Source organism: Candoia aspera, chromosome 4 (assembly GCF_035149785.1).
Source record: "Candoia aspera isolate rCanAsp1 chromosome 4, rCanAsp1.hap2, whole genome shotgun sequence".
NCBI lineage: Eukaryota > Metazoa > Chordata > Lepidosauria > Squamata > Boidae > Candoia > Candoia aspera.
Window position 1 is genome coordinate 71,602,676 of NC_086156.1, and position 26,025 is coordinate 71,628,700.

Consider the following 26,025-nt stretch of genomic DNA (forward strand, 5'->3'; position numbering starts at 1 on the left):
CACAGCACCGGATAAGTCCCGTCCGACAAAGGCACAAGGAGAAATCACGTTGGCTGTAATCGCGTTCGGTGATTGGTCAAGAGAGGGCGGTGGCGGGGCGTTATGTTGTCACTTCCGGCGGTAGCGAAGCCGGTGGTTTTCTCGGGTGGTCGCTCGCGCGGGATAGAAGGGAACGGATCTGGCTAGGGATACCGGCTTCCCCGCCCCGCCATGGCCTCCCTGCTCAAGGTGGACCCGGAAGTTAAGATCAAGGTATGGGAGGAGGGGAAAATTCGAATAAACCCGCCACGGGCGTGCCTTTAGTCATGTGCAGAGTGCTACAGAAGATCGGGGGGATGGGAGGGTCCCAGGCAAGCTTCTGTCGTGGCAACTCTTTTTGCCAGTCGAACGTGATAAAAGTATGGTAGTTATTGTACAGCGCGAAACCACAGGTCCGTTAAACCCTGCACGCTTGGCTGTGTTGGTGCCAAGTGCTCTGCTGTTCGGAAGCTTGTAACGTGTTACTGACCTTTCACTCGTGTCCCCGTCTGTTTGTAATCGAACCGAAATTGCCTCTAGTCGTGCAGGTTGTAGCCGAGTAATCATGACGGGCTTCTCTTTATTCTTACTGTGGGGGTTAAAACCAGCGAAGACCAATAATCCTTCCAGCTTCCGGTGGCAATAAAGACTAGATGTTTGTGTGAGCATATAACATATGTATCTCTGCCCAGATGATTGAATTCCACAAAAAATCGTACGCTTCATACATTCCCTGAATGAGTATTTATTATTTGCCTTGTAAAAAACAACAGTTAATATTACCTAGGAACATAATTCAGGATTCTTAATTATTAAGCCAGCATGCTTCTTGAGGTGGTTAGGAGGTATAACTTTACAAGAATAATTTTGACTTATACAAGTCAAAATTATGCAAGGCAATACAAGATAACTTACTATTTTATTTGAATACTGCATATATAAAGCTTTTTAAAAGCATTGATAGTTACTGGGTAAAACAGTGTTTTCCACTTGATGTGGAGATTGTGGTTCTATATATTTCTTTCACTATGTCTGATTGTGTTAAATAGGATTAGTTCCAAGTAAATGAGTATAGGATTGCATTGAAAAGAGCAATGTCATCATTCAGTATGTCTAGTAAGCATAATCTGTTTAAGGAATAAAGAATAAAATATAATTACAAAATAATTGTGAATTTGCCAAAGAAATAAAAATGTGACTGCCAACAGTCACAGACTGAACTAGTTATGTATATTTCAAGGGTAAATTCTAATAAATTAGGCAACCAATGTAAGATTCTCACAAAATAGTAAGTATATTATGAGAAATATATATTTATAATTTTTGCTTCAAAAATTACATAAAATAGAATGTATTAAAAGAGCAGACTTTAGGCCAAGTCAATTTGGCTAGTGGTGTTGGGTTTATATTTTAAGAAATGAGGGATGTAAATTTAATGTTAATTATGAATGCAGTTTTTCATGTTCTGTTTACAATTCAGTCCTAAAGATCTGCTCAAAAGTAAGGCTAGTGGAATTTAATGAGCCTTACTGCCAGATAAGTGGATAAGGGATGAACCTGAACCAGATTATTTTCTGAGAAATGCTTAATGTAACTGGGTGGTTTTTTTAAAAAATTAAATTAAGAATGTTACCATTTCTTTAAGGTTCATAGTTTTTAATCCTCTTTTGTCCTACTGTAGTAATTTTTATTTCATTAATAATATATCTCTGTCACATTAATATAATGCATTTCAAGTATTCAAAATGATTTTAATGCATTTTGAAGAATATTAACATTTTTGTTTATTTCTATTCAGCAATAAAATTAATTCTGGCTTCATAAAGTCATCCCAAACTAAATATTTTGCTCTAAACAGTACAGTAGGAAGTTGTACAATTTCCACTGCATCCTCTATATCTCTCACTGTATTTTTCAATTTTTTATGGGGTGTCTTTTTGTGTAAAAAGTGCTTATTCAGTGCGTAATAATTATTATGGCTGGTTTGAACAGAAGTCTTAATCAATCCTGTTCGCTGTTTCTCATTTAGTTATATCTTGGTGCTAATATTCTTTCTTTTATAGCAAGCAGCATCCAATTAAGTAAGGAAAATATTGTCGTAATTTCACCAAATCATGTTTTAACAGGAAGCAGTAAAATGAATCTAACAGAAAGGTGTGTAGTAGTACAGAAAGTATATAGAGTATTAGGATGATAGTGAATAAAATTTCATGGAATATGTCCTTATCTTCAGGCAAGGTTCTGGTTGTTGCTGTTATTAAATAAAATAGGAAAGATGGGAACTGCACGAGTTAGACAAAATTAAAAGAAACAAACATTAACAGAATATAATTAATCTAGGAACAGTTTAAGAAGAGGAGTCAAATAGATTTTTTTTAATCCTGCCTTTATTATTTTTATAAATAACTCAAGGCAGGAAATATACCTAATACTCCTTCCTCCTCCTCTTTTCCCACAACAGCAACCCTGCAAGGTGAGTTGGCCTGAGAGAGTGATTTGTCTAAAGTCACTCAGCTGGCTTTCATGCCTAAAGCGGGACTAGAACTCACCATCTCCCAGTTTCTAGCCTGGAGCCTAATTCACTATTTTGAATACTAGAGTATTCAATAGAATATTAAGAAGGAAAGCTCTAATAATAACTTTAGAAGAAAGTAGGAGGCCATCAGCTGACAGAAATTTTGAGAGATAAGGCACAATAACATGTAATAGAAGAAAAGATTGCAACTTTAATAAAAAGATAAGCTTTTGAATGGGGAAAAGTTAAACAAAAAGAAATTAATAAATCAAATGAAGATAAATCAAGGTGATGCAGCCATGGTAGTAGAGTATAGTTCAATTCTGTACATGTCTCTACAAAAGTAAAACCACTCAGTTCAATGTGACTTTACTTAGGTTAGTCTTTCTAGGATTTCAGATTTTAAAGTCAGTCATTATGCATAATGCAAAATGATAGAAGATCCCAATGAAAAAAAGGCAATAACTGATCAACCTAATTGAAGAAACTAAAATTAAACAAGCGGAAGCAGTTTAACAAGTTTAACAAGTAGAAAAGTTGAGAATAGCTAATAGGTATAACTGAGATGCAAGAAGATAAAGATCAGTAAAACATTTTCAACATGAAAGAATTATAATTTTGAATACTAGTTTAGGTAGAAACTGTAAGGATGAAATATTGGAGAAAACTCAAATCTTAGTTCAAGCAGTAATGTGAACAAATAAAGAAAGAGAAGGGTTAAAAAAAAAACCCAGGTCTCTTTCTTAAAGAAAAATAACATTAGCAATTGAAAGAAGATGAAACTACAGATTTGTGGGATATACAAATAGTATTTTCTACAGACTGATTTTAAAATAACCTAAGTATATGAAAGACAATTATAAATTTGGGGAAAGTAGGAGATAAAAGCAAGCATAACTGACTCTAACAGTCAGAGCGATACTATAAACCTGAAAGAACTAGGAAGCAAAGGGCAGTGTATGGTTCAAAAGACAGTGAAATTTTGAGAAGAGAATTATACTGTGCTCTAGTTTTTTTTTTAATCCGTTCAGTCGTGTCCGATTCTCAGAGAATCTCTGTCCCTGCAGTTTTCTTGGCAAGATTTGTCAGAAGTGGTTTGCCCTTGCCTTCTTCCTAGGGCTGAAAGAAAGTGACTGGCCCAAGGTCACCCAGCTGGCTTCGTGCCTAAGGCGGGACTAGAATTCATGGTCTCCTGGTTTCTAGCCTGATGCCTTAACCACTACACCAAACTGGCTCTGCCCTAATATATAGGAAACCATTAAAAATTATTCCAATGTGATACTCTTCTAAAGCATCTGTTGGCACTCCAGTATCTCATTATTTTATTAAACATGTCTTATATTCTGTAACATTAATAGTGATTCAGAAAGGTCATTGGCAAGTAGGATTCTGGATTTGTGAGGGGAATTATAATTTATGCAGGTGAGCAAAGATGAAGTGCTTGGGTGACTACGTCATGCTTAGCTCAGATGGGCTGTACTAAGCTGCACCTTTTCTCTCTTGCAGGTAGATTCTTTCAGGGAGCGGATCACAGGTGAAGTAAGTGTCTGATTTATGCTTGCAATTTCAGCTAATGCTTAGGGGTTCCAGACGGTTAAATTTGGTTCTGGTTCTCATGAAAGAGACTTTTTCCCATAGCTCTGTTCTACTGGCCTCAGGAATCTGTAGGACTTTCATTTTTAACCTTTGGAAACAGCTCAGCATTCAAGGAATTTATCTGTCTGGTGTTTTCTGCTGATCCATACCAAAGCTTGGTCTCAGCCTTCCTGTTATGGAATCAGCACTTGTATTAATAATTCATGCATCATAGCTGGCGTTCTTTCTCTTTCAGGCTGAGGATCTAGTGGCAAATTTTTTTCCAAAGAAGCTTTTAGAACTTGATGGGTTCCTTAAGGTAAGAGCTGATAGTCTCCTGCCTCTCCCTGGGCAACCACTATTTCAAGAATGACACACTGTCAAATACATAATAAAAGTCTGCTATTGTTACTAGCTTTCAGTACTGCATTGGATGCTGTTTGTGAGCATGGATACCTTACTCCTCTGGATATTCTTTCCTAGGATCCCATTCTGAACATTCATGATCTCACACAAATCCACTCAGATATGAACCTTCCAGTTCCGGACCCAATTCTGCTCACAAACAGTCATGATGGACTGGATGGGGTAAGGTTGGTCACCTGTTTGTAACATTTATTGACTGATTAAAACAACATAATTATAATAATTATACTTGCTGGCAAGCTATGGAAAGAGAAGAAAGCATTCTGGACATTTGAAGCAAATATCTGCTTTGTAACTATCTGTTTCCTTAAGCTACTCTTAGGGAAGAGTAGGTATATAGTATTTCCTCTTTATTTTTTTTTTAGCCCAATATGAAAAAGCGAAAATTGGAAGACTGTGAAGAGACCTTCCAAGGTAGGTTTTGTGTTAATTAATTGTTCTGGCTTGGCTACCTCATTTTGTTTTTGGAAGTTTGCCCTATTTGAGGAAATCACTGAGAACATAAAGACATCCAGAATCCTAAAGTGTTGATATGGTACCAAGAAATTTCAGGTATTTTATGTGTGCGCACTTTGTATCTGGACTCTACATGAACAAAATGTATATTCCAGGTGGCTGCTTCGAATATGATTAGCTCCTTGGAATTTGAAATGATCCTCTGAAATGCTGTTTTTCCATCTCAGAAAGAGAAAGAATAGGGTCTCTGTGTAATTTGAACATTATCAGTGGTGGTAAAAGTTATTCCTGTGATTTCCAGGTTTGGAAATCCATTTTGTTTCTCTAAAGAAGTCATGGTTGCCTTAGTTTTATTTTGGGTTTTATTTTCAACCTCCTCTTGTCATTGCTGTGACTTGAGTGTTTCCAACAACAACAAAACAGAGTAGACATCCCAGAATTGGATGCAACCCAAAGGCTGCAAATTCTTACCTATGACCATATCCCCCAATCAGAAAGATCAGCATCACTTGTACTATGGAGTTTAAAAATTGGATTAGAAGTAGAATGGGAAAAAAAGACTTGAATTTCCATGCAGAAGTTGGGATAGTCTGCTTCCTCCTTTCATGGAATAAGTAACTAGTCGCTTTCTATGGCCCCAGGTACCAAAGTCTTCGTCATGCCTAATGGGATGCTGAAGAGCAATCAGCAGCTGGTGGACATCATTGAGAAAGTAAAACCAGAAATTCGGCTGCTGATTGAGAAATGCAATACAGTAAGCACTGGTTTCCCTTTTTTCCCTTATTAGATTCTATCTTGCAGGTCAGTTATTAGATGTGCTGCTTTTAAGAGGGGAGGATAAAAATCAAATGTCTTTCTGAAAGTAGTAACAATTATCAATTTGTTGAAATTTGCAGTATACAGATTTAATATATATGTGCTGGATACCTTTTGCAGGGGTTGGTATTATATTAAGGCAAAATTTGTTGTTCTGTTTTATTTTCCAAATTTATATGCCATCCGGCAAACAGAATTAGGTTCCATGCAGTATATTGCACAAAGTAGAGAAGCCTGGAAGTAACTGGCTGCTGCTTTGCTGTACAAAGATACATTTCTGCCTGGAGGCAATTATTACTGGGCATACCAATTTTTGATTGGGTAGAGGACCAGTCAGTCATGATTGTGCTCTTGTGTCTGAAGGGCTCCAGCCCAGCCATCAGTGTTAACCCAATGTTAGGGTTGATCACAAGGGACTAGGGTTCAAATGTTTGTTAAGTTATGGCTTTTTCTGACTGTTCTGGAAGAAATTGGCCTCTCAGCTAAGCAAATGCTGCATGCAGAGCTCAGCCAGCAAAACATTTTCAGACTATCCAGAAGGGCAGTAACTCCTCTTTAATATGCTGTTCTGTTCTTCAGGTCAAAATGTGGGTGCAACTGCTGATTCCCAGGATAGAGGATGGAAACAACTTTGGTGTTTCTATTCAGGTAAATCAGCAATTGTGGAGAGAACTCTGGGAAATTATGCCTGTGGATGGAAGCTTCTCTAGTGGGAAAGAACAAATCATTGTTTAGAACCTGGCTGCTTTGCAGGAAGTATTTTCCCTGATATGGCTGCTTTTGTGCTAGATCTTTACACTCTTCTGCATTTTGGTTATTTTTACTTCATCTGGGCTCAGGTTCCTTAAATTGAAAGTTAGAATTCATAAGCATAATGGCTGCAATTACAGGACAGTCCTTGCATACTGACTGTCTCATTCAGTGACCATTCAAAGTTACAGTGGTGCTGAAAAAATAACTTTATGACCAATGCCCCCATTTGCAACCTCTGCAGCATCCCTCAGTGACATGATTGCCATTACGGTCAGTACACATTGTCCTGTGCCTGACCTGTGTTTTTCTTTTTTCCTCCACTTGCAGGGCTGAGAGATTGGAGAGGAAGGGATTACAAGAAGCAAGCAGGCACACAATGGGGAATACATATTGAAAGGAATGCGGTGGTGCTGGCTTGGGGCTGGGATCTGCGAGCGTGCTACGCAAACAGCCCGTTGTATTCCCCATTATGTGCCTGCTTACTCTTTTGTAGTCCCTTCATCTCCAATCTCCACGCTGCAGGGGGGAACGGGTCAGGCACAGGAGAGATTGCCTACAGAAATTGCTTGTCCCCCTCCCCGCAGAGCAGAGAGATTGGAGAGGGAGGGATTGCAAGAGAGTAAGGCACACAATGGGGAATACACCGGGCTGTTTGCGTAGCACGCTCACAGTTCCCAGCTCCAAGCCGGCACCACTGCATTCCCTTCAATGTGTATTTCCCATTGTGTGCCTGCTTGCTTCTTGTAATCCCTTCCTCTTCAATGAACAGAAATACAAACATTAATTCCCTTCTTGCTAATTATCTCAGTGCCAGGGTGAGGATTCTAAAGAGCAGGGCAGTGGTTAGGAGGCAAACAAAAGCCCGGGTGTGAAACTGATTGGTTTTGTCAGTTTCAAGCCTGCTATCCCAGTGCCAAAAGGGAGGGGGAGTGGGGCAAAGGAAAGCACTGCTGCAATCAGGTGGTTTCCCACTTAGCAACCACTTTGCTCAATGATAGAGCTGCTGGTCCCAATTGTGGTCACTAAACAAGGATTACCTGTACAGACTGTCTGGGTACATCCAAGTATAATTGGGCTCAATATGAATTCTTCTCTTAATATTTTCTTGCTGGCTCCTTCCTTTCCAGGAAGAGACTGTAGCTGAGCTCCGAACTGTGGAGAGTGAGGCAGCTTCATACTTGGACCAGATCTCTAGGTGGGTACCTTCTTGCAGAGCTTTTCCGGACAGTTTTTTTTTCTGATAGGAGCAACTCTCTTGAGTTTAGGTTGTCTTGTGTCCCTGCACCATTAACTGAAGCACTTCCTCCCTTTTATTTCAGATATTACATCACACGAGCAAAACTGGTTTCTAAAATAGCAAAATATCCTCATGTGGTAAGTGTTAAGCGGAGACATGTTAAATTGATTACTGAATTCAGATTTAGGAACATGAGGTGGATTAGAAATAGTTGAAAAGCTTCTGGAGCATGTTCTTCTTGGAATTAGTATTATGAAGTCTATGAAATGCTTAGAACTATATTAGATTAAGGTGGGCAGTCCCTAGAAACCCTCATAATTATACTGCTGAATAACTGATTATGTTTTCTGCAGATTTAGGGCAAAAGTATGGGTAAAATATGCATTTTAAAGCATGGTTATTAGCCTTCTTACTTGCAGCTCTTGTCACTGGAAAAAAAAATACCCCCCCCCTCCCCAATTGGAAAAAGTTGCTCAACCTTACCCTAAGTGCACATCTTTTTTTTTTTTTTTTTTTTCGGATTCTCTTTCTGGAGGTTTTACATAGAACTAGTCTTCCAACCAGATTTTAATTAATAACATTCTAGAAATGGTTGGGTTCAGTTTATGAAAACTCAGAAGATGGCAGAGTTCTGCATGATTAAAACAGAGATGGAATGAGACTCCTCAGCTGCAAGTCGTCTTAGTGCAAAGGTGGGGAATCTGTACTGCAGCTTCCAGTAGCACCAGTAATGAAGGATCCTGAAGGTTCCCCACTCCTGCTTTATTGCATGATAGTGACTAAAAGGTTCTGGTTAAATAACTGTCTCTGTAGGAGGATTACCGCCGCACAGTGACTGAAATGGATGAAAAGGAATACATCAGTCTCCGGCTCATCATTTCGGAGCTCAGAAATCAATATGTAAGTCAATGTTGTTTCTTTCCAGGTTGGAAGATAATATCCCTTCGCCTGATGAATTAAGGATTTCCTGTAACAGAAGTAGGGATTTTTTGGCCTCCATATGTTGCTGAATTCAACTCCTAGAACTCTTAGCCAGCATAGCCAAGTGAGGAGTACTGGAAGTTGCAAATCAGCTGTATGTGGAGTACTGTGTTTTTGTACTGTTGTCTTACAGTATATATTTAGATGGTCATTTGTAAGACCAGCAGAAGCAATTATCAAGTCTCAACTTGTTGCTGAAAGAAATACGGTGGTATCTCCTTTCTAAGGAATAATAATACTTACGGTATATAGGCAAGCTAGTGAGTAACAAATTGCATAGGTACTGGGAGACTTGAGAAAGGGTTTGAAATTATTAGTGGAAAGGAGAGTTAATTCTTTTTTAGTCTGTTAGTGCAACTGTATACTTCATGGTTGCTGCCCATGTGAAAATAATGGTTAATGTTGCCAAAACCATTGAAATCTCAGGAGATATAGTAAAATATATGCTGATTTACAGATAAAACAAGCCTTTGGACATCTGGCTTTTAACATACCTGTATATTCTAAATGTAAGGCAGACAAGGAGTAAGCACAGAGTAACTCCGCTATGTGCAGGTATCTTTAGAGAAATACACAAGCAGATCTTTAAGCACAGAGTCTCCATATAATGGCCTTATGTCTCCATATAATTGTGCAGGCTTCTTGATTGTGGAATAGTTCTACTGCTTATTCAAGGAGAAATCGCCCTCTGATAACACGTGAAGCTTTCCAATCTGTTTGGTCTGCAAATGCCAGACAAGTGTTTAAATTTTGATCTTTTCATGCCTAGCATTGATGAGTCTGAAAAGCTTCTTTGAAGTATGTAATGAAAAATAAGGATAAAGTAATTGATGTTTTTTGCCTACTGCCTGGGTTAATAATTAGATCTGTTTTACATAGATCCTGTGCTGCTTTTTTGGTGGGCTTGAAAAAGGGAAATTAATATTCTCTAGCCTCATAATATGTAGAACTATAGGCTGGGCTCACACAACATTCCAAGCCTATTTCAAACCACAGAGTTTATTACATGACCCCAGGCAATTGTGGCTTCTTCCACAAACCGTATGTAAACAAACTGCCATAGTACAGTCTGTGAACCAGGGCATAATGATAAAAATGTGATCAACTAGCTGTATTATTTCTACAGATTTTTTTGAATATTTCCATAGTTTATTTGGATTTTTTTCACATTTTTACGGCTATATTGAGAAAACTATAATATATTAAAATTGCTTCAGTTCTAAAATGAATTGTGAAAACTCTCTAGCAGTGAGCTAATTCAGGGCATAATATAATAAAGAATTCTGCTGGGTCTTGGTCATGTGCTCACTTCGTTTTGTGAAGTCCTCAACAACTGAGTACAACACAGAAAGAAAGGTTCACAATATTGGGGATATTGTCAAGAAGCTAAGGAATTCATATACAGAACCCAAGTAAACCCAAATACTAATACTCATTTATTAGGGAATTCATCAGGAATGTGAACCTAACGGTCTAAGTGCACTTTTCTCAGATAAGGCTGCCATTGAAATAACCATCTGCTCATTGTTATTAATGCTTTTATTTATTAGTTTATATTTATTGGCCACCCAACTCCAGTGAACTCTGGGTGGCACACAAAACTAAAAAAGAGATAAAAACAGCTAAAGATACTAAATCAACAGGCAGCCTGAACTAAAATGTTCTAATAACAAAATCAAAACAGGGGCTATTAAACAAATAACAAACATCAGTCCCAGGCCTGGGACCAAAGCCAGGTTTTCAAACTTCCAGGACCCTGGGAGAGAGGGCACCAACCTTATCTCTGGGGGGTTGCTGTTCCAGCAAGAGAGGGGCACAACAGAGAAGGCACATTCCTAGGTCCCACAAGATGGCAATGTTTAATAGAGGGGACCTGGCGCATATCCACTCTGCTGGAACGTACTGGGTGGGCAGAAATGATTGGAGACAAGTGGTATTCAGGCGCTAAGTCGTGCAGGTCTTTATAGATAATAGCCAGCACCTGAATTGCACTTGGAAGCCAACTGGCAGTCAATGCAGCTCACATAGCAGTGGTGACAAATGGGCACACCAAGCGGCGCTATGAGAAATTCTGGTTTCTTTCTCAGCCTCAGAGATCTTTTTTAATTCTCTCTTCATGTGGCACAGCTGCAACCAGGAATTTGGAAGCGTTCACTTACACTGTGGGCGAGTGACAATTCGTTGATCGTCAAGACTGGCCAATAGCTGCCAATATTTTTTCTTACTGTAGGAAAAAAAACATTTCATCATAGGCCATGCAGCTGGTTTGTACCTTTTCTTTTATTGTGTTACACACACTTCATGTACTGCGACATTAGTTAATGGAAGTGAAATTCCAAACTCCTCATAAAATTAAAGAGGAAAATATGTGAACCTGACAGATCTTTTGACAGCTTGTTCTCATCATAGTATGACGTGTGAAAGTGATAAAAGTAAAGGTGACCAGTGCTATGACGATTATTCATTCTGATAGACAAGAGAGGCATTAGACACTTTCATGTTGGGTCGCTAGTGCCCTCCAATCTACTGGAATAGAATTCCCAAACTGTGTGGCTGATGGCAGGGCTGTTCAAAACTTTGGAAACTTTAAGATTCTTGTCTGGAACATATTAATGTCTGCCAAAGAAAAGCCTTTTGTATATCAAAAATATTGGGGAATGGGCAAGAGAATGGCAAATGGCATGCTGGCTGAAAATTCTGGGAGTTGAAATCTGATTGCTTTAGTTAGATATGGGGCTAGGGAAGGCTGTGTTAATTTCAACTGATTAATTTGAAGGTTGAGTATTCTTTTTCTATTCAAGTTTCAGTCTTGTGGCTTGGCACTTTTGGTAGGTATCACAGATGTGGCAATTTATCATTTCAAGTACAATGGTATTCAAGACTCTTTTCAACACTTCAGATGCAAGCAGTTTGAACCACTCTCATGGTCCTCAATCTCTCCATTGCTGTAGGTTTGATAATTTTGTGAAAAGAATCCTCTGTTTAGTTGGTAGTATGTTAGAATCCTTTGTGGGGAATGTATAATTCTTTAAATTGGTTTAATTTTAATGCAGTAGTTCCCAAATAAACCTTGCATTTCTTGAAGTATAGAATGTTGGGTTGTTGGGGAATAACCTTTCTGTCTTTCTCTGGAGAGAAGTATGATATTCATGGCCAGCCAAATATGCCCTGCCAGAGTCAGAAAAAAATAACCAGGTTCTCTCCTTCCAGGTGACTCTGCATGACATGATTCTAAAGAATATTGAGAAGATCAAGCGACCCCGGAGCAGCAATGCAGAGACCCTCTACTGATGTGGCTATACTCTGAACTTATGAACTCTTCAGTAGGCTCAAGACAGTCTTTGCCTCAGTTTATGTGACTATCAAGATGGGGAAGCTGGCTGGAAACAGTCCTCGCCATACTTTTAGTTAAACGTCTAAAGAAACTCTCTCCTAGTCCTTTTCTGGTTGGTTTTTTGTTGGGTCTTTGATTTTTCCCCCTTTCCCTACCACATCTTTGAGATACAAAAGGGATAGAGCAGAGCATCTCCTCCTCTATTGGTAGGAATAGGAGATTCGCCAAGCTGTTCCAGGCAAGAATCCCAGGCCCTGAACGGTCCTGGTCTGTAGCATCCCTGAGAAAGTCCCTTCTAGGTAGATTGTCCCTGCCGAGAGCACTGCCAGGTTCTACTCAGAGCTGATTTGTCTGGTCATGAGCTTCACTCCAGTCTTCCCACTGAAATGCAGTTTAGGGAAAAGAGTACCCTTTTCATCTCAACGTGGTTTGCCCCTATCTAACCTTGTGACCTGTCCAATCATGCAAGTTTTAATGCCATTGTAAGTTTCTCCTTTCTGCCCGTACTTCTTCCATTAGGTTTATTTATCGCTTACACTGAATCCACATATATCTCTTCCAGACGTTTGTGAGGAAGTAACTCTCCTCTTGCCTAACAAGGACCTCTAGTGCAGCATTTGAGTGCAGTGGGCATTCTCACGCTTTTTTCTTGGGGCAAGGCAAACCTGTTTAGACAGTTGGGTTGGCAAAATTGGTCTGCCTAATTTCAGCATGAATGATCAAGCACTGAAGACCTGAAGTATCTTTCATCTTAGTCCGTTTTCTTTCCCGCCCTAATTAAATGAGCCTAGCACTTGTTTCTGAAGACCCTGCCTGGCCTTCAGGAGACCCCAAAGTGTAACTAGGTCTCATCCTCCTAGGTCTGAGTGAGTCCTGTTGGCTTCTTCAGGTTTGCTCTCTTCTGGTTTTCAAGGAAACCGAAAGGGGGCGCCAACTATATCGGATGCTGTAGTTTCCTTTCAGATTTACTTTTAATCTTTAAATCCATCTTGTGCTGTAGTCTTGTGAGTGGTGTTAGGTTTGTTAAAAGAAAAACAGCAACAACCGTGGCAGGATGAATGAAGTTTGGCCCCTTTCCCTGCTTGTTTTAAAAAGGCCTTTTCTCTGCCATCTCCTAAGGGCACAGGAGGGTCATTGCCCTGAGCTCATTGCAAATGCCTCTGCCTCACTGTCATTTGTAGCTGGGCAAGCCTTACCCTTTCCCAGAGTAAAAATTCACGTGACAACTGCCCTCACTAGCTGCTCCTGAGAGCAGCCTTCCCCGCCTCTTTGTTTCTTTGTATCAGCTGCTTTGTTGGATTGTTTATATTTCCTTGCTACATTGAACGTATGTACAACTTTTACTATGTCAACAAATTAAAAATAACAGGAACTTTGAATCTATCTTAAACAATCCTCATGGGTACCAGTGCATTGGTAACCAAGATTTCTGTCTACTTGGTTAGTCTCGATGCCTGGCCTTACATACGTTTGACTTTTGCCCTTTGCCATTCTTATCTCAACCCTGGTAGTGAGAAGGAGCTGTAATACTGAGTCTGTTCATTCCCAGGTTTCTCCTTTGACATTTTAGAAAGCTGACCAGAGTTGTGGGGTAAAATGAAAAATCTCTGGAATATTCTGAGCTTTGTCAGTGATGGTGAAGGGGCATGAAATAACCCCTTCTCAGATCTTGCTCCTGAAGTTAACATTTTGCCCCATATCTTTGTCATGGTTACTTTTTCTGGCTCCTGGATACAGCCTGAAAGCATCCTCATGCTTCTGTTTATTGTAGTATACTTAGGTAATCCAGTTGGCTTCCAAACTGAATGAATATTGATCAGTTCAGAATGGGCTTAAGTAGATTGCTTGCAATTCCTGGTCTCATTTCATGCAGCCTGAGATTGATTGTAGAAGCCCTTTACAATCAATCAGTTCATTTCTCTGGCAAAATCAATGAGTCCTTGGTCTGGCTGTCTGCTTTGTAAGGGGGAAAAGAGAGAGAGAGAGAGAGAGAGAGAGAGAGGACGTCAGAAAGAGGAGAGAGGGAGGAGAAAAAGATTCCAGAAAGAATGGGAAGTGGCTCAACATATTTTGCTCTGGCTAAATGGACCAGTTGTTTCAGCCCTGTTCACCTCGGCATGTGATGCAGCCCTTGACTGATTACTCTTGGAGGAATGTGGCCCTCCACAGAAAAAAAGGAAAAAAGAAAATGGTTGCCTACCTCTGTGTTACAATGGTCAAGAAACCACAAGAAACAGGGAATTTCGTCGTAAGGGGAGAGGAGCAAAGCCTCAGATATGGATATTGCAGTCTATATGTGTGAATTGATAGTGCTGGTTAGTAATGAATAGTGCCAGAGTGTGTTTTCTTAAATAAAACATGTATCTCTCTACTATTGGCCCCTTCAGTCATGCTGTTCCATAGTCTTTGTTAGTTTTTCCTAACTCAAGTTGCAGAACTCTGCCTCTGCAGATCCAGTGCGCTTCATTCAGTTCCCAGCTAAGATTTTGGACTATGAATTTGAATACTTAAAGCTTTTAGAGCTATAGCCTTCTTAGTATTTCATCATAACAGAGAAATAGGGGAGAATATGTTAGAGAGATGAATAAAATTATTCACGGTGTGGAAAACCTGAACTCATCCAATGCAGGTGAGTAATTACAGGTTCTAGAGAGATCAAAAGAAGTAATATTACAGTGTATATTTAAATGAAGAAATGGATGACTTTATGCTGGGTAGAGAGGAGATTCCTTTTCATAATCTGCACACTAAAGGACCAGAAAGACCTTTATCAGGTAACTCAGGTCTCTGGTGTTCTGACTTAGTGAATTCTGCAGCTCTCCATAATGATCTCTTTATGTTATCAATGTTTTACCTCTATCCCCAACTATTTTGATGATACTGCTGAATGCAAATGAGTACAGCCATGAGTTCCACTCCGCAGTCTAAGACCCTGGAAGAATCCAATAATGTGATAGAGTAGCAAAGCTCAGTATAGTAAGGATGAGTCAGCAAATGGATATGACTGAAATATTAAGACCTGACTACCCAGAGTTCTCTCTTCCCATAGGAACAAAAACACCTGTGTTGCCCTGGAAGTGCATAGAATATTTGTCTCAGCATAAGAATAGCAAGTTGTAAGTGATCTTCAAGCCTCTTGCTCCACAAGGGATTCCATTTTTATACTATGCTATCCACTGTATGGGAAATACCTCAGATATTCCATATGCTGTCAAAGCAAATGATCTGATCACACAAATACATTGTTTTAAAGCAAGGTAGAGTTCTATGCAAAAGTTTAGGCACCCCTGGTCAAATTCCAAATTGCACAAATGATGCAACCTCTACATAGTATAGAATTAAACATGGCATTTTTCTACAACTTTGTATACTTTTTAATGTGCAGTTCTTTGCAGATTCAGAATAGAACGAATGTGGTAGGTGCAAAAGTTTGGTCACCCTCTCAATCAATCTTTGTGACATCTCTTGGCAGAAATGCAACTTCCAAACATTTCCTGTAGACAGCTAATAATTGTCTATTGTTTTTGGAATTTTTTCCCCCACTTTTTCTTGCAAAACCCTTCTAAGCTCAGAAATATTATTAGGTCCTACATAAACAGTATGTATGCAGTCAGATTTACAGGAGGATGTCATGTTAAACTTCGTATAAAAGTTTTATTGGCTTCTGCTCATTTAGGGATTCATTGAAACGTGCAAGTTGACCAGGGGTGCCTAAGCATTTGCATATAATAGTATATTCCTAATCATAACAACGCGAGCCTTAATTGACACTAACTGGACCTGAGCCTATGGCTATCTTGAATGTGTTCCTTTAATGGGATCTGATATTGGTTGGACTCTGCTTTGTGTGTGTGTGTGTGTGTATGTGTGTGTGAAGGTTTTTTTGGGGGGGCACTCACTGTACTGAATAAGCTGATATTTCAAGTTCTTAAGAGTATAAATCCTGTGGGGGTTGTTTATATGTTTGGTTTGGTTTTTTGGAATGCAGTTGTGTGGGGGTGGGGAGCGTACTGGTAGCAAAGGAGGAAGGAAGAGTGCAGGATCTGGACTTTTTTTTCCCCCTGTATAAGTGTATTTAGTAAATAGCTTAGTTTTCTCAGGCCAGACCTTCCCTAGAACTCATCCAATGATGCCAGTAGTTTTGTGTTTACCTGCTTTTCACAGCAAGGGTTGCAGAGCTTGCTTTAAAACCCTTTGCCATCATAAATCTGTTGGTTGCAATACCTCAAACTAACATGTCATCAGAAACACCCAAGCTTGTTTTTCTTTCACTTCCACTGTATCCAGTTACAGGTACTGTATAACTCATGTTGACAACAGTTGATAATGGATAAAAAAGCAGAGCTTTATTTTTAATTTGGAGTACTCGAAGGCAAAGTGTATGTAATCAGTTGCTTGTATCCAAAGTTGAATTGCCAGTTTACACATGGTAAAAAGGCTCCAAATTTGGTCTAGTTGTGAGCTGTGTGTATGTACTGAGCGATTCAAGCAGTGAGAGAGAACAGGATTAGTTCATTTTATAATTACTTCCTTACACTCCCCAGCACTCTCAAAAGAGCAGCATTTAAATTTCTTGTCACATCGTCTTAATTTACTTCTCTCTTATTAGGACTTTGTTTAGACTAATTCCCTGTTGGGGAAGAGTCAACATCAAGAGCTGTACTGACCACAGGGACCAGTTAGCACATTTAGTGGGTAAAATCACTCAGCTCCATTCTAGTCTTGATTCTACATTGGCAGGGCTTAGAAGGTGGTGAGTCTGAGATGCTTTCTCAAATTCCATTCCTGCTTTAGGCTGAGATTTATCTGACCATTGCCTTGGCTGCAGTTCTTCCTCCTCTTCCTCACGGTTGTTCTCACAACCCATTACAGCCTGTTCCAGTGGTGTCTCTTGATGGGGAAGCAGTACTGAAGGAGCTAGTCTACACTTAGGCTTTCTCCTGGACTCACAGGTCTGCTGGAACAGCAGATGGAGGCAATAGCCAAGGGGGGCTTTGCCCTGTTCTAGCTGATTCACCAGGTAGTGCGCCCCTACCTAGGAGAAGACCTTGCTACGGTGACTCATGCCATGATGGCCACCCACTTCAACTACTGCAACACCCTGTACTTGGGGCTGCCTTTAAAGACTACTCAAGATGTTTCAACCGGCTCAAAGTGCAGTGGCCTGTATGTTAGCCAGCACTCATTAGAGCGGGAGCACTTTATGGTTGTGTTGTGGACCCTGCACTGGTTAGCAGTAGGCTTTCAGATACAATTTAAAGTGCTGGTTTTAACTTTTAAAGTTCTTTATGGCTTAGCACTAACTTACCTTCAGGATTCTCCCAGTAGAGTTGGTCCAGTTGATCTTGTTGAAAAAAACTGCTGGTGGTTCCCCATTTTGGGGAGGGGAAGAAGGCCAAAACTCAAAGGTGTTGCTTTTCAGTAGCAGCACTAGTCCCCTGGAATTCTACATACACGCAGAAATTAGACTTCCAATTTGACTGCCTTCTGGAAGCAGCTGAAAGTGGAGTTCTTCCAGAGGGCAATCTGGGACATGACGCTATCTGGAGTTGTATATTAATGGCTGTGGGACTATCATATCATAGATTTTTTTTAATCTGTTCAATCGTGTCCGATTCTCAGAGACTGGCTGGACAAGTCCCTGCAAATTTTCTTGACAAAGGTTTTTCAGAAGCAGTTTGCTATTGCCTTCTTCCTTACTTTTATATACATTAACATTAATTGTTGATTTGTGAACCACCAAGAATTCTCCAAGACCATGGCAGGAGAGAGAGAGAGAGTGTGTGTGTATCTCCCCATCCATCAATCCTAGCATAAATTCCTGATGAGTTGTAAGCATTAAGCATTAGGTCTGAGGATGGATTAGCCTTTTTTCAACATTGGGGATTCTCAATAAAATGACCAAAGGATATTCTTTTGTAGCAGAAAACAGTGTTGCTTGTTTCAGCATTTTCAAATTTGAGTTTCTCAAGCTAATTCCACGTCCAAACGAGTGAGTTCAGTTGGATGTCCAGGGCTGAGACATACTTGCAAATGACTGCTTAGGTAGCTTTGAGTAACACAAACACATCTTTATTGAAGAGCCTGCACATTTCGAAGCCCCAATCCTTGTCTTTTCAAGAGAAAGCTTCTTTCCATTAATGTGGCAGATCCTTTCTAACATGTTTCTCTGAGGCGCTAATTGTTCCTTTCTTCCCTAATTGATAGGAAGACATTCCCCAATAAATACTTAACCTGCTATATGGGCTGGGGGATCGTTAACATAGAAGAATAGAAGATTCTGTTGAAGGAGCAGGAGAGGAGGTCCAAATGTTTGCATACATCAAGGCAGTTGTCTGCTGAATTTTAACTCCTTTTTTGTAATGTATAAACAGGTTTTCCCTTTCCTAACTACCCTTTCCTCATCTCCACCCAGTTTTGTTCTCCCCCCCCCCCCAATTTCTGTTTCCTTCTCAGTGCAGCTATTCCTATCTGCATGCCTTTCTATCTGAGGTGTTTATTTGTTTTTCTATGGTGGGGGGTTGTTTGGTTTGGCTGTTTCTGCTGGAAGGGGGGAAAGCAGAGGGCTTACATATTTCTGTGTAATACAGAAGTTGCTTGCCTGGGCGAGAGAATGAATGCAGATGGAAATCAATATTTATAAAAGGGGTTCCTTGTTTTATAAACAACTAGCTTTAAGCAGTAGCTCTTAATTCAGTTAATATTAATTTCTTTTTTACCTTTTTTAAGAGTCTGACTTCTGGCAGATACATGCACACATATACATGCATGTGTTTATTTGGGAAAAGGGCACCTCCAGGATGGTTTCAGCTAGGTTGATAGCATAGGGAAGCTGGGCATTACACAGGATTTTTGTTTGTATTTTACACTTTTTTAACTTACTCCTTTTTGTTGAGATCATTTAATATTCAGGTCTCTCCTTTGGGGTAAATCTGGTCATACTTTCTGCAGAATGTAATCTCCGTCTATAATGGCTTTTTCATGTAGTCAGCACAGCTATCAAGTATTTTGGTAAAAAGCTTCTGAATTTCAGGTTGTTTTTAGGTTGTCTGGGTGATGTAGCTTTTCCATTATTGTTTTCATTGTCCCCTATTTTACTGGAGGGTTGTACATGTTCTTTCTCAAGAAGTGTTCTTTGATTATTTTGAAATGAACACATCTAGGGAGTACTTGGCCTCCTTCCTGTAATTGTAGATCTTTTATCCCTTTTAACTGACATAATTTCAATAAGATAACTAATGATTTTCCTGCCTCTGACTTAATCATAGAGAAGTTGACATGGCTGCTGAATCGTAAAGAACATTGCTTTTAATTTCATCTTATCCATCTGTCTGAAGTTGGAAGATAACAGTATTTTAATAATTGGGTGGGGACGTTTCCGATCCTTCTGAAGCACAACAAATTGCATGTGGTAAAAGCTCCATAATTAGGTAAACCCATATCCATTTCCTGTTTCTAATTTTTTCCTTCAGCTGTAGAGGCATATTGGCACAATATGCATTCAGAGCTTTAAAAATAATCAAAATAATGTGGGAAAGAGTCTTGAAATCTATGGGTGAGTGCCAGTTCTATTTAAGCACACTTGCATGTTTCTGCTGACATGGCTTGCTTTGTACATCTGCTTTTTGTTGTTTATTCGTTTAGTCGCTTCCGACTCTTCGTGACTTCATGGACCAGCCCACGCCAGAGCTTCCTGTCGGTCGTCAACACCCCCAGCTCCCCCAGGGACGAGTCCGTCACCTCTAGAATATCATCCATCCATCTTGCCCTTGGTCGGCCCCTCTTCCTTTTGCCTTCCACTCTCTCTAGCATCAGCATCTTCTCCAGGGTGTCCTGTCTTCTCATTATGTGGCCAAAGTATTTCAGTTTTGCCTTTAATATCATTCCCTCAAGTGAGCAGTCTGGCTTTATTTCCTGGAGGATGGACTGGTTGGATCTTCTTGCAGTCCAAGGCACTCTCAGAATTTTCCTCCAACACCACAGTTCAAAAGCATCGATCTTCCTTCGCTCAGCCTTCCTTATGGTCCAGCTCTCGCAGCCATATGTTACTACAGGGAACACCATTGCTTTAACTATGCGGGCCTTTGTTGTCAGTGTGATGTCTCTGCTCTTAACTATTTTATCGAGATTTGTCATTGCTCTTCTTCCAAGGATTAAGCGTCTTCTGATTTCCTGACTGCAGTCAGCATCTGCAGTAATCTTTGCACCTAGGAATACAAAGTCTTTCACTGCTTCTACATTTTCTCCCTCTATTTGCCAGTTATCAATCAAGCTGGTTGCCATAATCTTGGTTTTTTTGAGGTTTAGCTGCAAACCAGCTTTTGCACTTTCTTCTTTCACCATCATAAGGCTCCTCAGTTCCTCTTCACTTTCAGCCATCAAAGTGGTATCATCTGCATATCTGAGATTGTTAATGTTTCTTCCAGAGATTTTAACTCCAGCCTTGGATTCCTCAAGGCCAGCTTGTCGCATGATGTGTTCTGCATACAAGTTGAATAGGTAGGGTGAGAGTATACAGCCCTGCCATACTCCTTTCCCAATCTTAAACCAGTCTGTTGTTCCGTGGTCTGTTCTTACTGTTGCTACTTGGTCGTTATACAGATTCTTCAGGAGGCATACAAGATGACTTGGTATCCCCATACCACTAAGAACTTGCCACAATTTGTTATGGTCCACACAGTCAAAGGCTTTAGAATAGTCAATAAAACAGAAATAGATGTTTTTCTGAAACTCCCTGGCTTTTTCCATTATCCAGCGGATATTGGCAATTTGATCTCTAGTTCCTCTGCCTTTTCTAAACCCAGCTTGTATATCTGGCAATTCTCGCTCCATGAACTGCTGAAGTCTACCTTGCAGGATCTTGAGCATTACCTTACTGGCATGTGAAATGAGTGCCACTGTTCGATAGTTTGAACATTCTTTAGTGTTTCCCTTTTTTGGTATGGGGATATAAGTTGATTTTTTCCAGTCTGATGGCCATTCTTGTGTTTTCCAAATTTGCTGGCATATAGCATGCATTACCTTGACAGCATCATCTTGCAAGATTTTGAACAGTTCAGCTGGGATGCCGTCGTCTCCTGTTGCCTTGTTATTAGCAATGCTTCTTAAGGCCCACTCAACCTCACTCTTCAGGATGTCTGGCTCTAGCTCACCGACCACACCGTCAAAGCTATCCCCGATATTGTTATCTTTCCTATACAGGTTTTCTGTATATTCTTGCCACCTTTTCTTGATCTCTTCTTCTTCTGTTAGGTCCTTGCCATCTTTGTTTTTGATCATACCCATTTTTGCCTGGAATTTACCTCCAATGTTTCTAATTTTCTGGAAGAGGTCTCTTGTCCTTCCTATTCTATTGTCTTCTTCCACTTCCGCGCATTGCTTGTTTAAAAATAATTCCTTATCTCTTCTGGCTAACCTCTGGAATTTTGCATTTAATTGGGCATATCTCCCCCTATCACTGTTGCCTTTTGCTTTCCTTCTTTCTTGGGCTACTTCTAGTGTCTCAGCAGACAGCCATTTTGCCTTCTTGGTTTTCTCTTTCTTTGGGATGTATTTTGTTGCCGCCTCCTGAACAATGCTGCCAACTTCTGTCCAGAGTTCTTCCGGGACCCTATCTACTAAGTCCAGTCCCTTAAATCTATTCTTCATATTCTTTAGGAATATTAGTGAGCTCATATCTAGCTGATCTGTGGGTCTTCCCTAATCTCTTTAGTCTGATCCTAAATTGTGCAAGAAGAAGTTCGTGATCTGAACTACAGTCAGCTCCAGGCCTTGTTTTTACCGACTGTACAGATGTCCGCCACCTTTGGCTGCAAAGGATGTAATCAATCTGATTTCGGTGTTGTCCATCTGGTGAAGTCCATGTATAAAGCCATCTCTTAGGTTGTTGGAAGAGAGTGTTTGTTATGCAGAGTGAATTGTCTTGGCAAAATTCTATCAGCCTGTGTCCTGCTTCGTTTTGTTCTCCCAGGCCATACTTACCTGTAATTCGAGGTGTCATTTGACTGCCCACCTTAGCATTCCAGTCTCCTGTGATGAAAATAACATCTCTTTTAGGCGTGTTGTCCAGTAGGTGCTGCAGATCCTCATAGAACTGCTCTACTTCAGCTTCTTCAGCATTTGTGGTTGGAGCGTATATTTGGATCACTGTGATGTTAGATGGCTTGCCCTGAATTCGAATTGAGATCATTCTGTCGTTTTTTGGGTTGTATCCAAGCACTGCTTTAGCCACTTTACTATTAATTATGAAGGCTACTCCATTTCTTCTGTGGTCCTCTTGTCCGCAGTAGTAGATCTGGTGGTCATTTGATGTGAAGTGGCCCATTCCAGTCCATTTCAGTTCACTGACGCCCAGAATGTCTATCTTTAATCTTGACATCTCACCAATAACCACATCCAATTTGCCCTGGCTCATAGATCTTACATTCCAGGTTCCGATGGTGTGTTGATCCTTAGAACATCGGATTCGCCGTTCACCACCAGCACCGTCGGCCGCTAGCCGTCCTTTCGGCTTTGAGCTAGCTGCGTCATCACGTCTGGGGCTAGTTGAGCTCATCCTCTGTTCCTCCCCAGTAGCATTTTGACCATCTTCCGACCTGGGAGTCTCATCTTCCGATGGTATACCGACATACCTCTGGTTGTACTGATCCATTTAGTTTTCACGGCAAGAATACTGGGGTGGGTTGCCATTACCTTCCCCAGGGATCGCATTTAGTCTGACCTCTCTGTCATGACCTTCCCGTCTTGGGTGGCCCTTCACGGTTTAGCTCATGGCATCATTGAGGTGCTCAAGCTCCAGCACCACGACAAGGTAACGATCCTTTGCTGAAGTGTACATCTGCTAGTTCTAGAGAAAAGGAATATGACAGGTTGTGCAAGTTCTGCTCAGCCACTTTCCTCCTTACCTTTGTCTTCTCAGATTTTAGCATGCGCACATTGGCCATCTGCAAGCCACTTCATCGATCAAGAAGACCACTTTATTATAATTTTTAATGGATATATAAAAAGATGTGGAATTTATCTAAAAACCATTTGTAAGTGGAATATGATTGGCCCAAATACCTTCGATCTTTATAGATACAGAGCAGACCAAGCACGTTTGCATGGGCTTGCTTATTTTATTTCTCCTATTCCTGTTTCAAAAATCAAGCTTCCCAAGAACTTGAAAATATTTTAGCGAGGGCTATGGAAAAGGAACAAAGAAAACATTATGTTAGACAGAAAATCCATAGCACTTTAGAATGAAACCAGAAAAAATTTATAGGATGCCATTGTGGTCCATAAAGCTACTTCCTTTGGCTTCTCTTACTTTTTCAAGGTTTCCTGTTTAGCCCATCAAGAACAGGAGCCTGTTTTTTTTTAATGGCCTGCAGAAGCTCAGAATGCGCAACTGCTGAATAATTTACCATAGCCAATAACATTTGCAAAAAGATAGGCCCAAATAATATGCCTTTTGGTTCTGTTAAGATGTGGTGAAAGCATGCCAGGTCAAAGTCTGCCTACTTTGCAAAGTTACTAAACTGCAGAGTGTACAAAGGTCTTCTGCAACTGAGCTCAGAAAGCAAATAATTGACTGTTGCAGCTGCACAGCTGCAAATTAGGCCAGATGTAGCAATTGAAAAGGGTTCAGGTCCCTCAAGAATATGGTATCCCAAGCCTGGAATCTCTAGCACCCCCGTAAGGCATTTACCAAACAGTTTGAGCCCCACATGACTTAAGCCAGAGATGGCCATCTTTGGCCAAAAGTTGCATCCTGCCCTGTTTAATGTACCAAATCCTCCACATAAAAAACGGGACCAAAACAAGTGGGTGGGATTGATAATAAAGACATGTGTATAAAAAACATTCTGCCTCTAGCAGTTGCCAGCCAGATACTTCTCAGAGGTCCAAAGGAAGTATAGAAACACTTTAGCAGACAGGACATTTCCTTATATATCTTGGTAACCTTTACCCACCCACCTCCACCATGCCCCAACTTTTTCATTAAAAGTGAAAATAGCCTATTCTGAAACTACCTATATTCCTAAAACAATCTCACATATTTGATCAAGTAATACAGGTAGGCCTCCTCTGGCCCCACCAAGGCCTCCAACTACCCATCTGTGCTCCATAGCGCCACCCACAGCACCCCCATCTCCCCGCCCCCCTGTGGCACCCCCATGTTCCTTGTCTGGGACTCCCGCCTCTTCCTGTTTAACAACCTGGGGTTATAACAGCAACCAGAAATGCTGGGATTGCTGTTGCTAAGCTATGCAGTCACATGATGTCCCGCTTTACAACCACATCTCTTAGTGATGGCAATCCCGGTCCCAATTGCCATTGTCACCCAAGGACTAACCATAGGGCATATTTTAGGTCCATGTCCCATCTTTCCCCAGGAAATCAAGGCAGCCTATGTAGACCTCACCTTTGATTTTTCCCATAACAACCCTGTGGCTTAAGTTGGGCTGAGAGAGCACAATTGACCCAAAGTCACCCAGTGAGCTTTCATTATTATTATTCATTAAATTTATTATGGTCACCCTCTCCAAAAGACTCTGGGCAGCTTACAACATCCAAATATACAATTAAAACCGTTAAAAACATGACAGCAAAAAATAGCTGGCTGAGAGTCAGCTCCTTGGTAGTTGCCTCAAACCAAAAGAAATTATTTCCAAGCAAGAATCTCAGTTTTCTTTAACAAATTGTATTGAGATGAAAGGAATAGGGTTACAAGAATTCCAGCAATTGAACTATTTCCAATTTAATGCTATTCCTTAATGCAGTAGAACAATTTTGTTTAGCTTTTTTCTGCCTCGATGCAGGAAAGAGGTGGGTCTTTTCGTTGATAACAGAGAAGTCTGCAGCTGGCTGTGCACAAAACGGTCTTCTGAACGAACATTGTGCTGAGGATGGATTTGAACCAGTGTTTCCCCAACCTAGTCCAACACCTTAACCTGGGAGTTCTTAAATTGCACAGTGACTTCCTAATGAATTTGTGTGAACCCATCCCCCTCAATAAAACTAACAATTTCATAGGGGTTAGGATTGGGTAAGAAATAAAAATACTTCTTAATACTGTATTTTGAATGGTTACATTACATTTAACCTTACTTTTTAAGATTCCTTAAAAGTTGCCTTCTCCTCTAAGCTCTTTCAAGGAAGGAGTGGGGTAAAGCTGTCAGTTAGAGAACAGACCCAAAAGACATCTGCTTTCTGTCAAAAGTGTCTTCCACCCTACCCTGGATCACATTTTCTACTGTGCATGCAAACAGTCGGAAGAAGCACAGTCTTCAAAATTGAACAGTGAAAAGTGAGACAGTGGAGGCAGCAGAGACAGTAAACTTTGATCTGCTGATGTGAGTGAAGACTAGAGGTTGTTCACACAGGCTTCAGGAAAGCATTGCAGCTATGGTCCAAGAGAGAAAGAGGCCACCTGGGGCCGGCTAAGAAGGACAACAGTCTGCCCTGGAAGGAGACAGAAAGAGCTTATTCACTGTGTAAATTTCAGGAAACCAAATAGCAGCAAGCTAGAAGCAGGAGTGGAAATTCCCACAAAGGGCCTCTCCTGCCTGCATGTGTTTGTGTTTTTCTTTCCTCAGCAAGCTAGGCACAAAGAGGGATAAAACTCCGAAGCCTTCTGGCTGTGGTGGGTTGGGATTCCAGTCTCAAGGCAGTCAAGATGTGCTCCTTGCCCTAAACATTTTCAAAGAAGGAAATGCTATATGAGAGAGGGAACCTTTCAAACCTCATAGCCCTGTGGATTTCCTGAAGCCTGACACCAGGTCCTGTCTTAATCCACAGAAAGGTAAAGCAGCGGATATCCAAGGATGTGTGTGGTTTGGACCCAGCCATCTGGCAGCCCTGTGGAGGCAGACGAGACAATTCCCAAGTCATGACTTTGCTGCTTTGCCCTGGTTCAGGACAAATTTGCTC

General features: G+C 40.6%; 1 protein-coding gene across 2 annotated transcripts; it reads left to right on the forward strand.

Moving 5' to 3' along the window:
- The first annotated feature begins 32 nt into the window (after positions 1 to 32).
- On the forward strand, positions 33 to 14,482 carry PSME3 (proteasome activator subunit 3). Of its 2 annotated transcripts, XM_063300457.1 has the most exons (11): positions 44 to 252; positions 4,040 to 4,072; positions 4,365 to 4,427; positions 4,592 to 4,696; positions 4,900 to 4,948; positions 5,632 to 5,744; positions 6,386 to 6,454; positions 7,687 to 7,754; positions 7,879 to 7,933; positions 8,610 to 8,696; positions 11,988 to 14,482. In XM_063300457.1, exons 1-11 carry the CDS (start codon positions 211 to 213, stop codon positions 12,066 to 12,068), a joined length of 765 nt encoding a protein of 254 aa, XP_063156527.1. In that variant the 5' UTR covers positions 44 to 210; the 3' UTR covers positions 12,069 to 14,482. The 2 variants fall into 2 exon arrangements, with proteins under 2 accessions (XP_063156528.1, XP_063156527.1); XM_063300458.1 differs by lacking the exons at positions 8,610 to 8,696; positions 11,988 to 14,482 and adding an exon at positions 8,150 to 8,304 and having other exon boundaries at positions 33 to 252; positions 7,879 to 8,027.
- Positions 14,483 to 26,025: the final 11,543 nt, after the last annotated feature.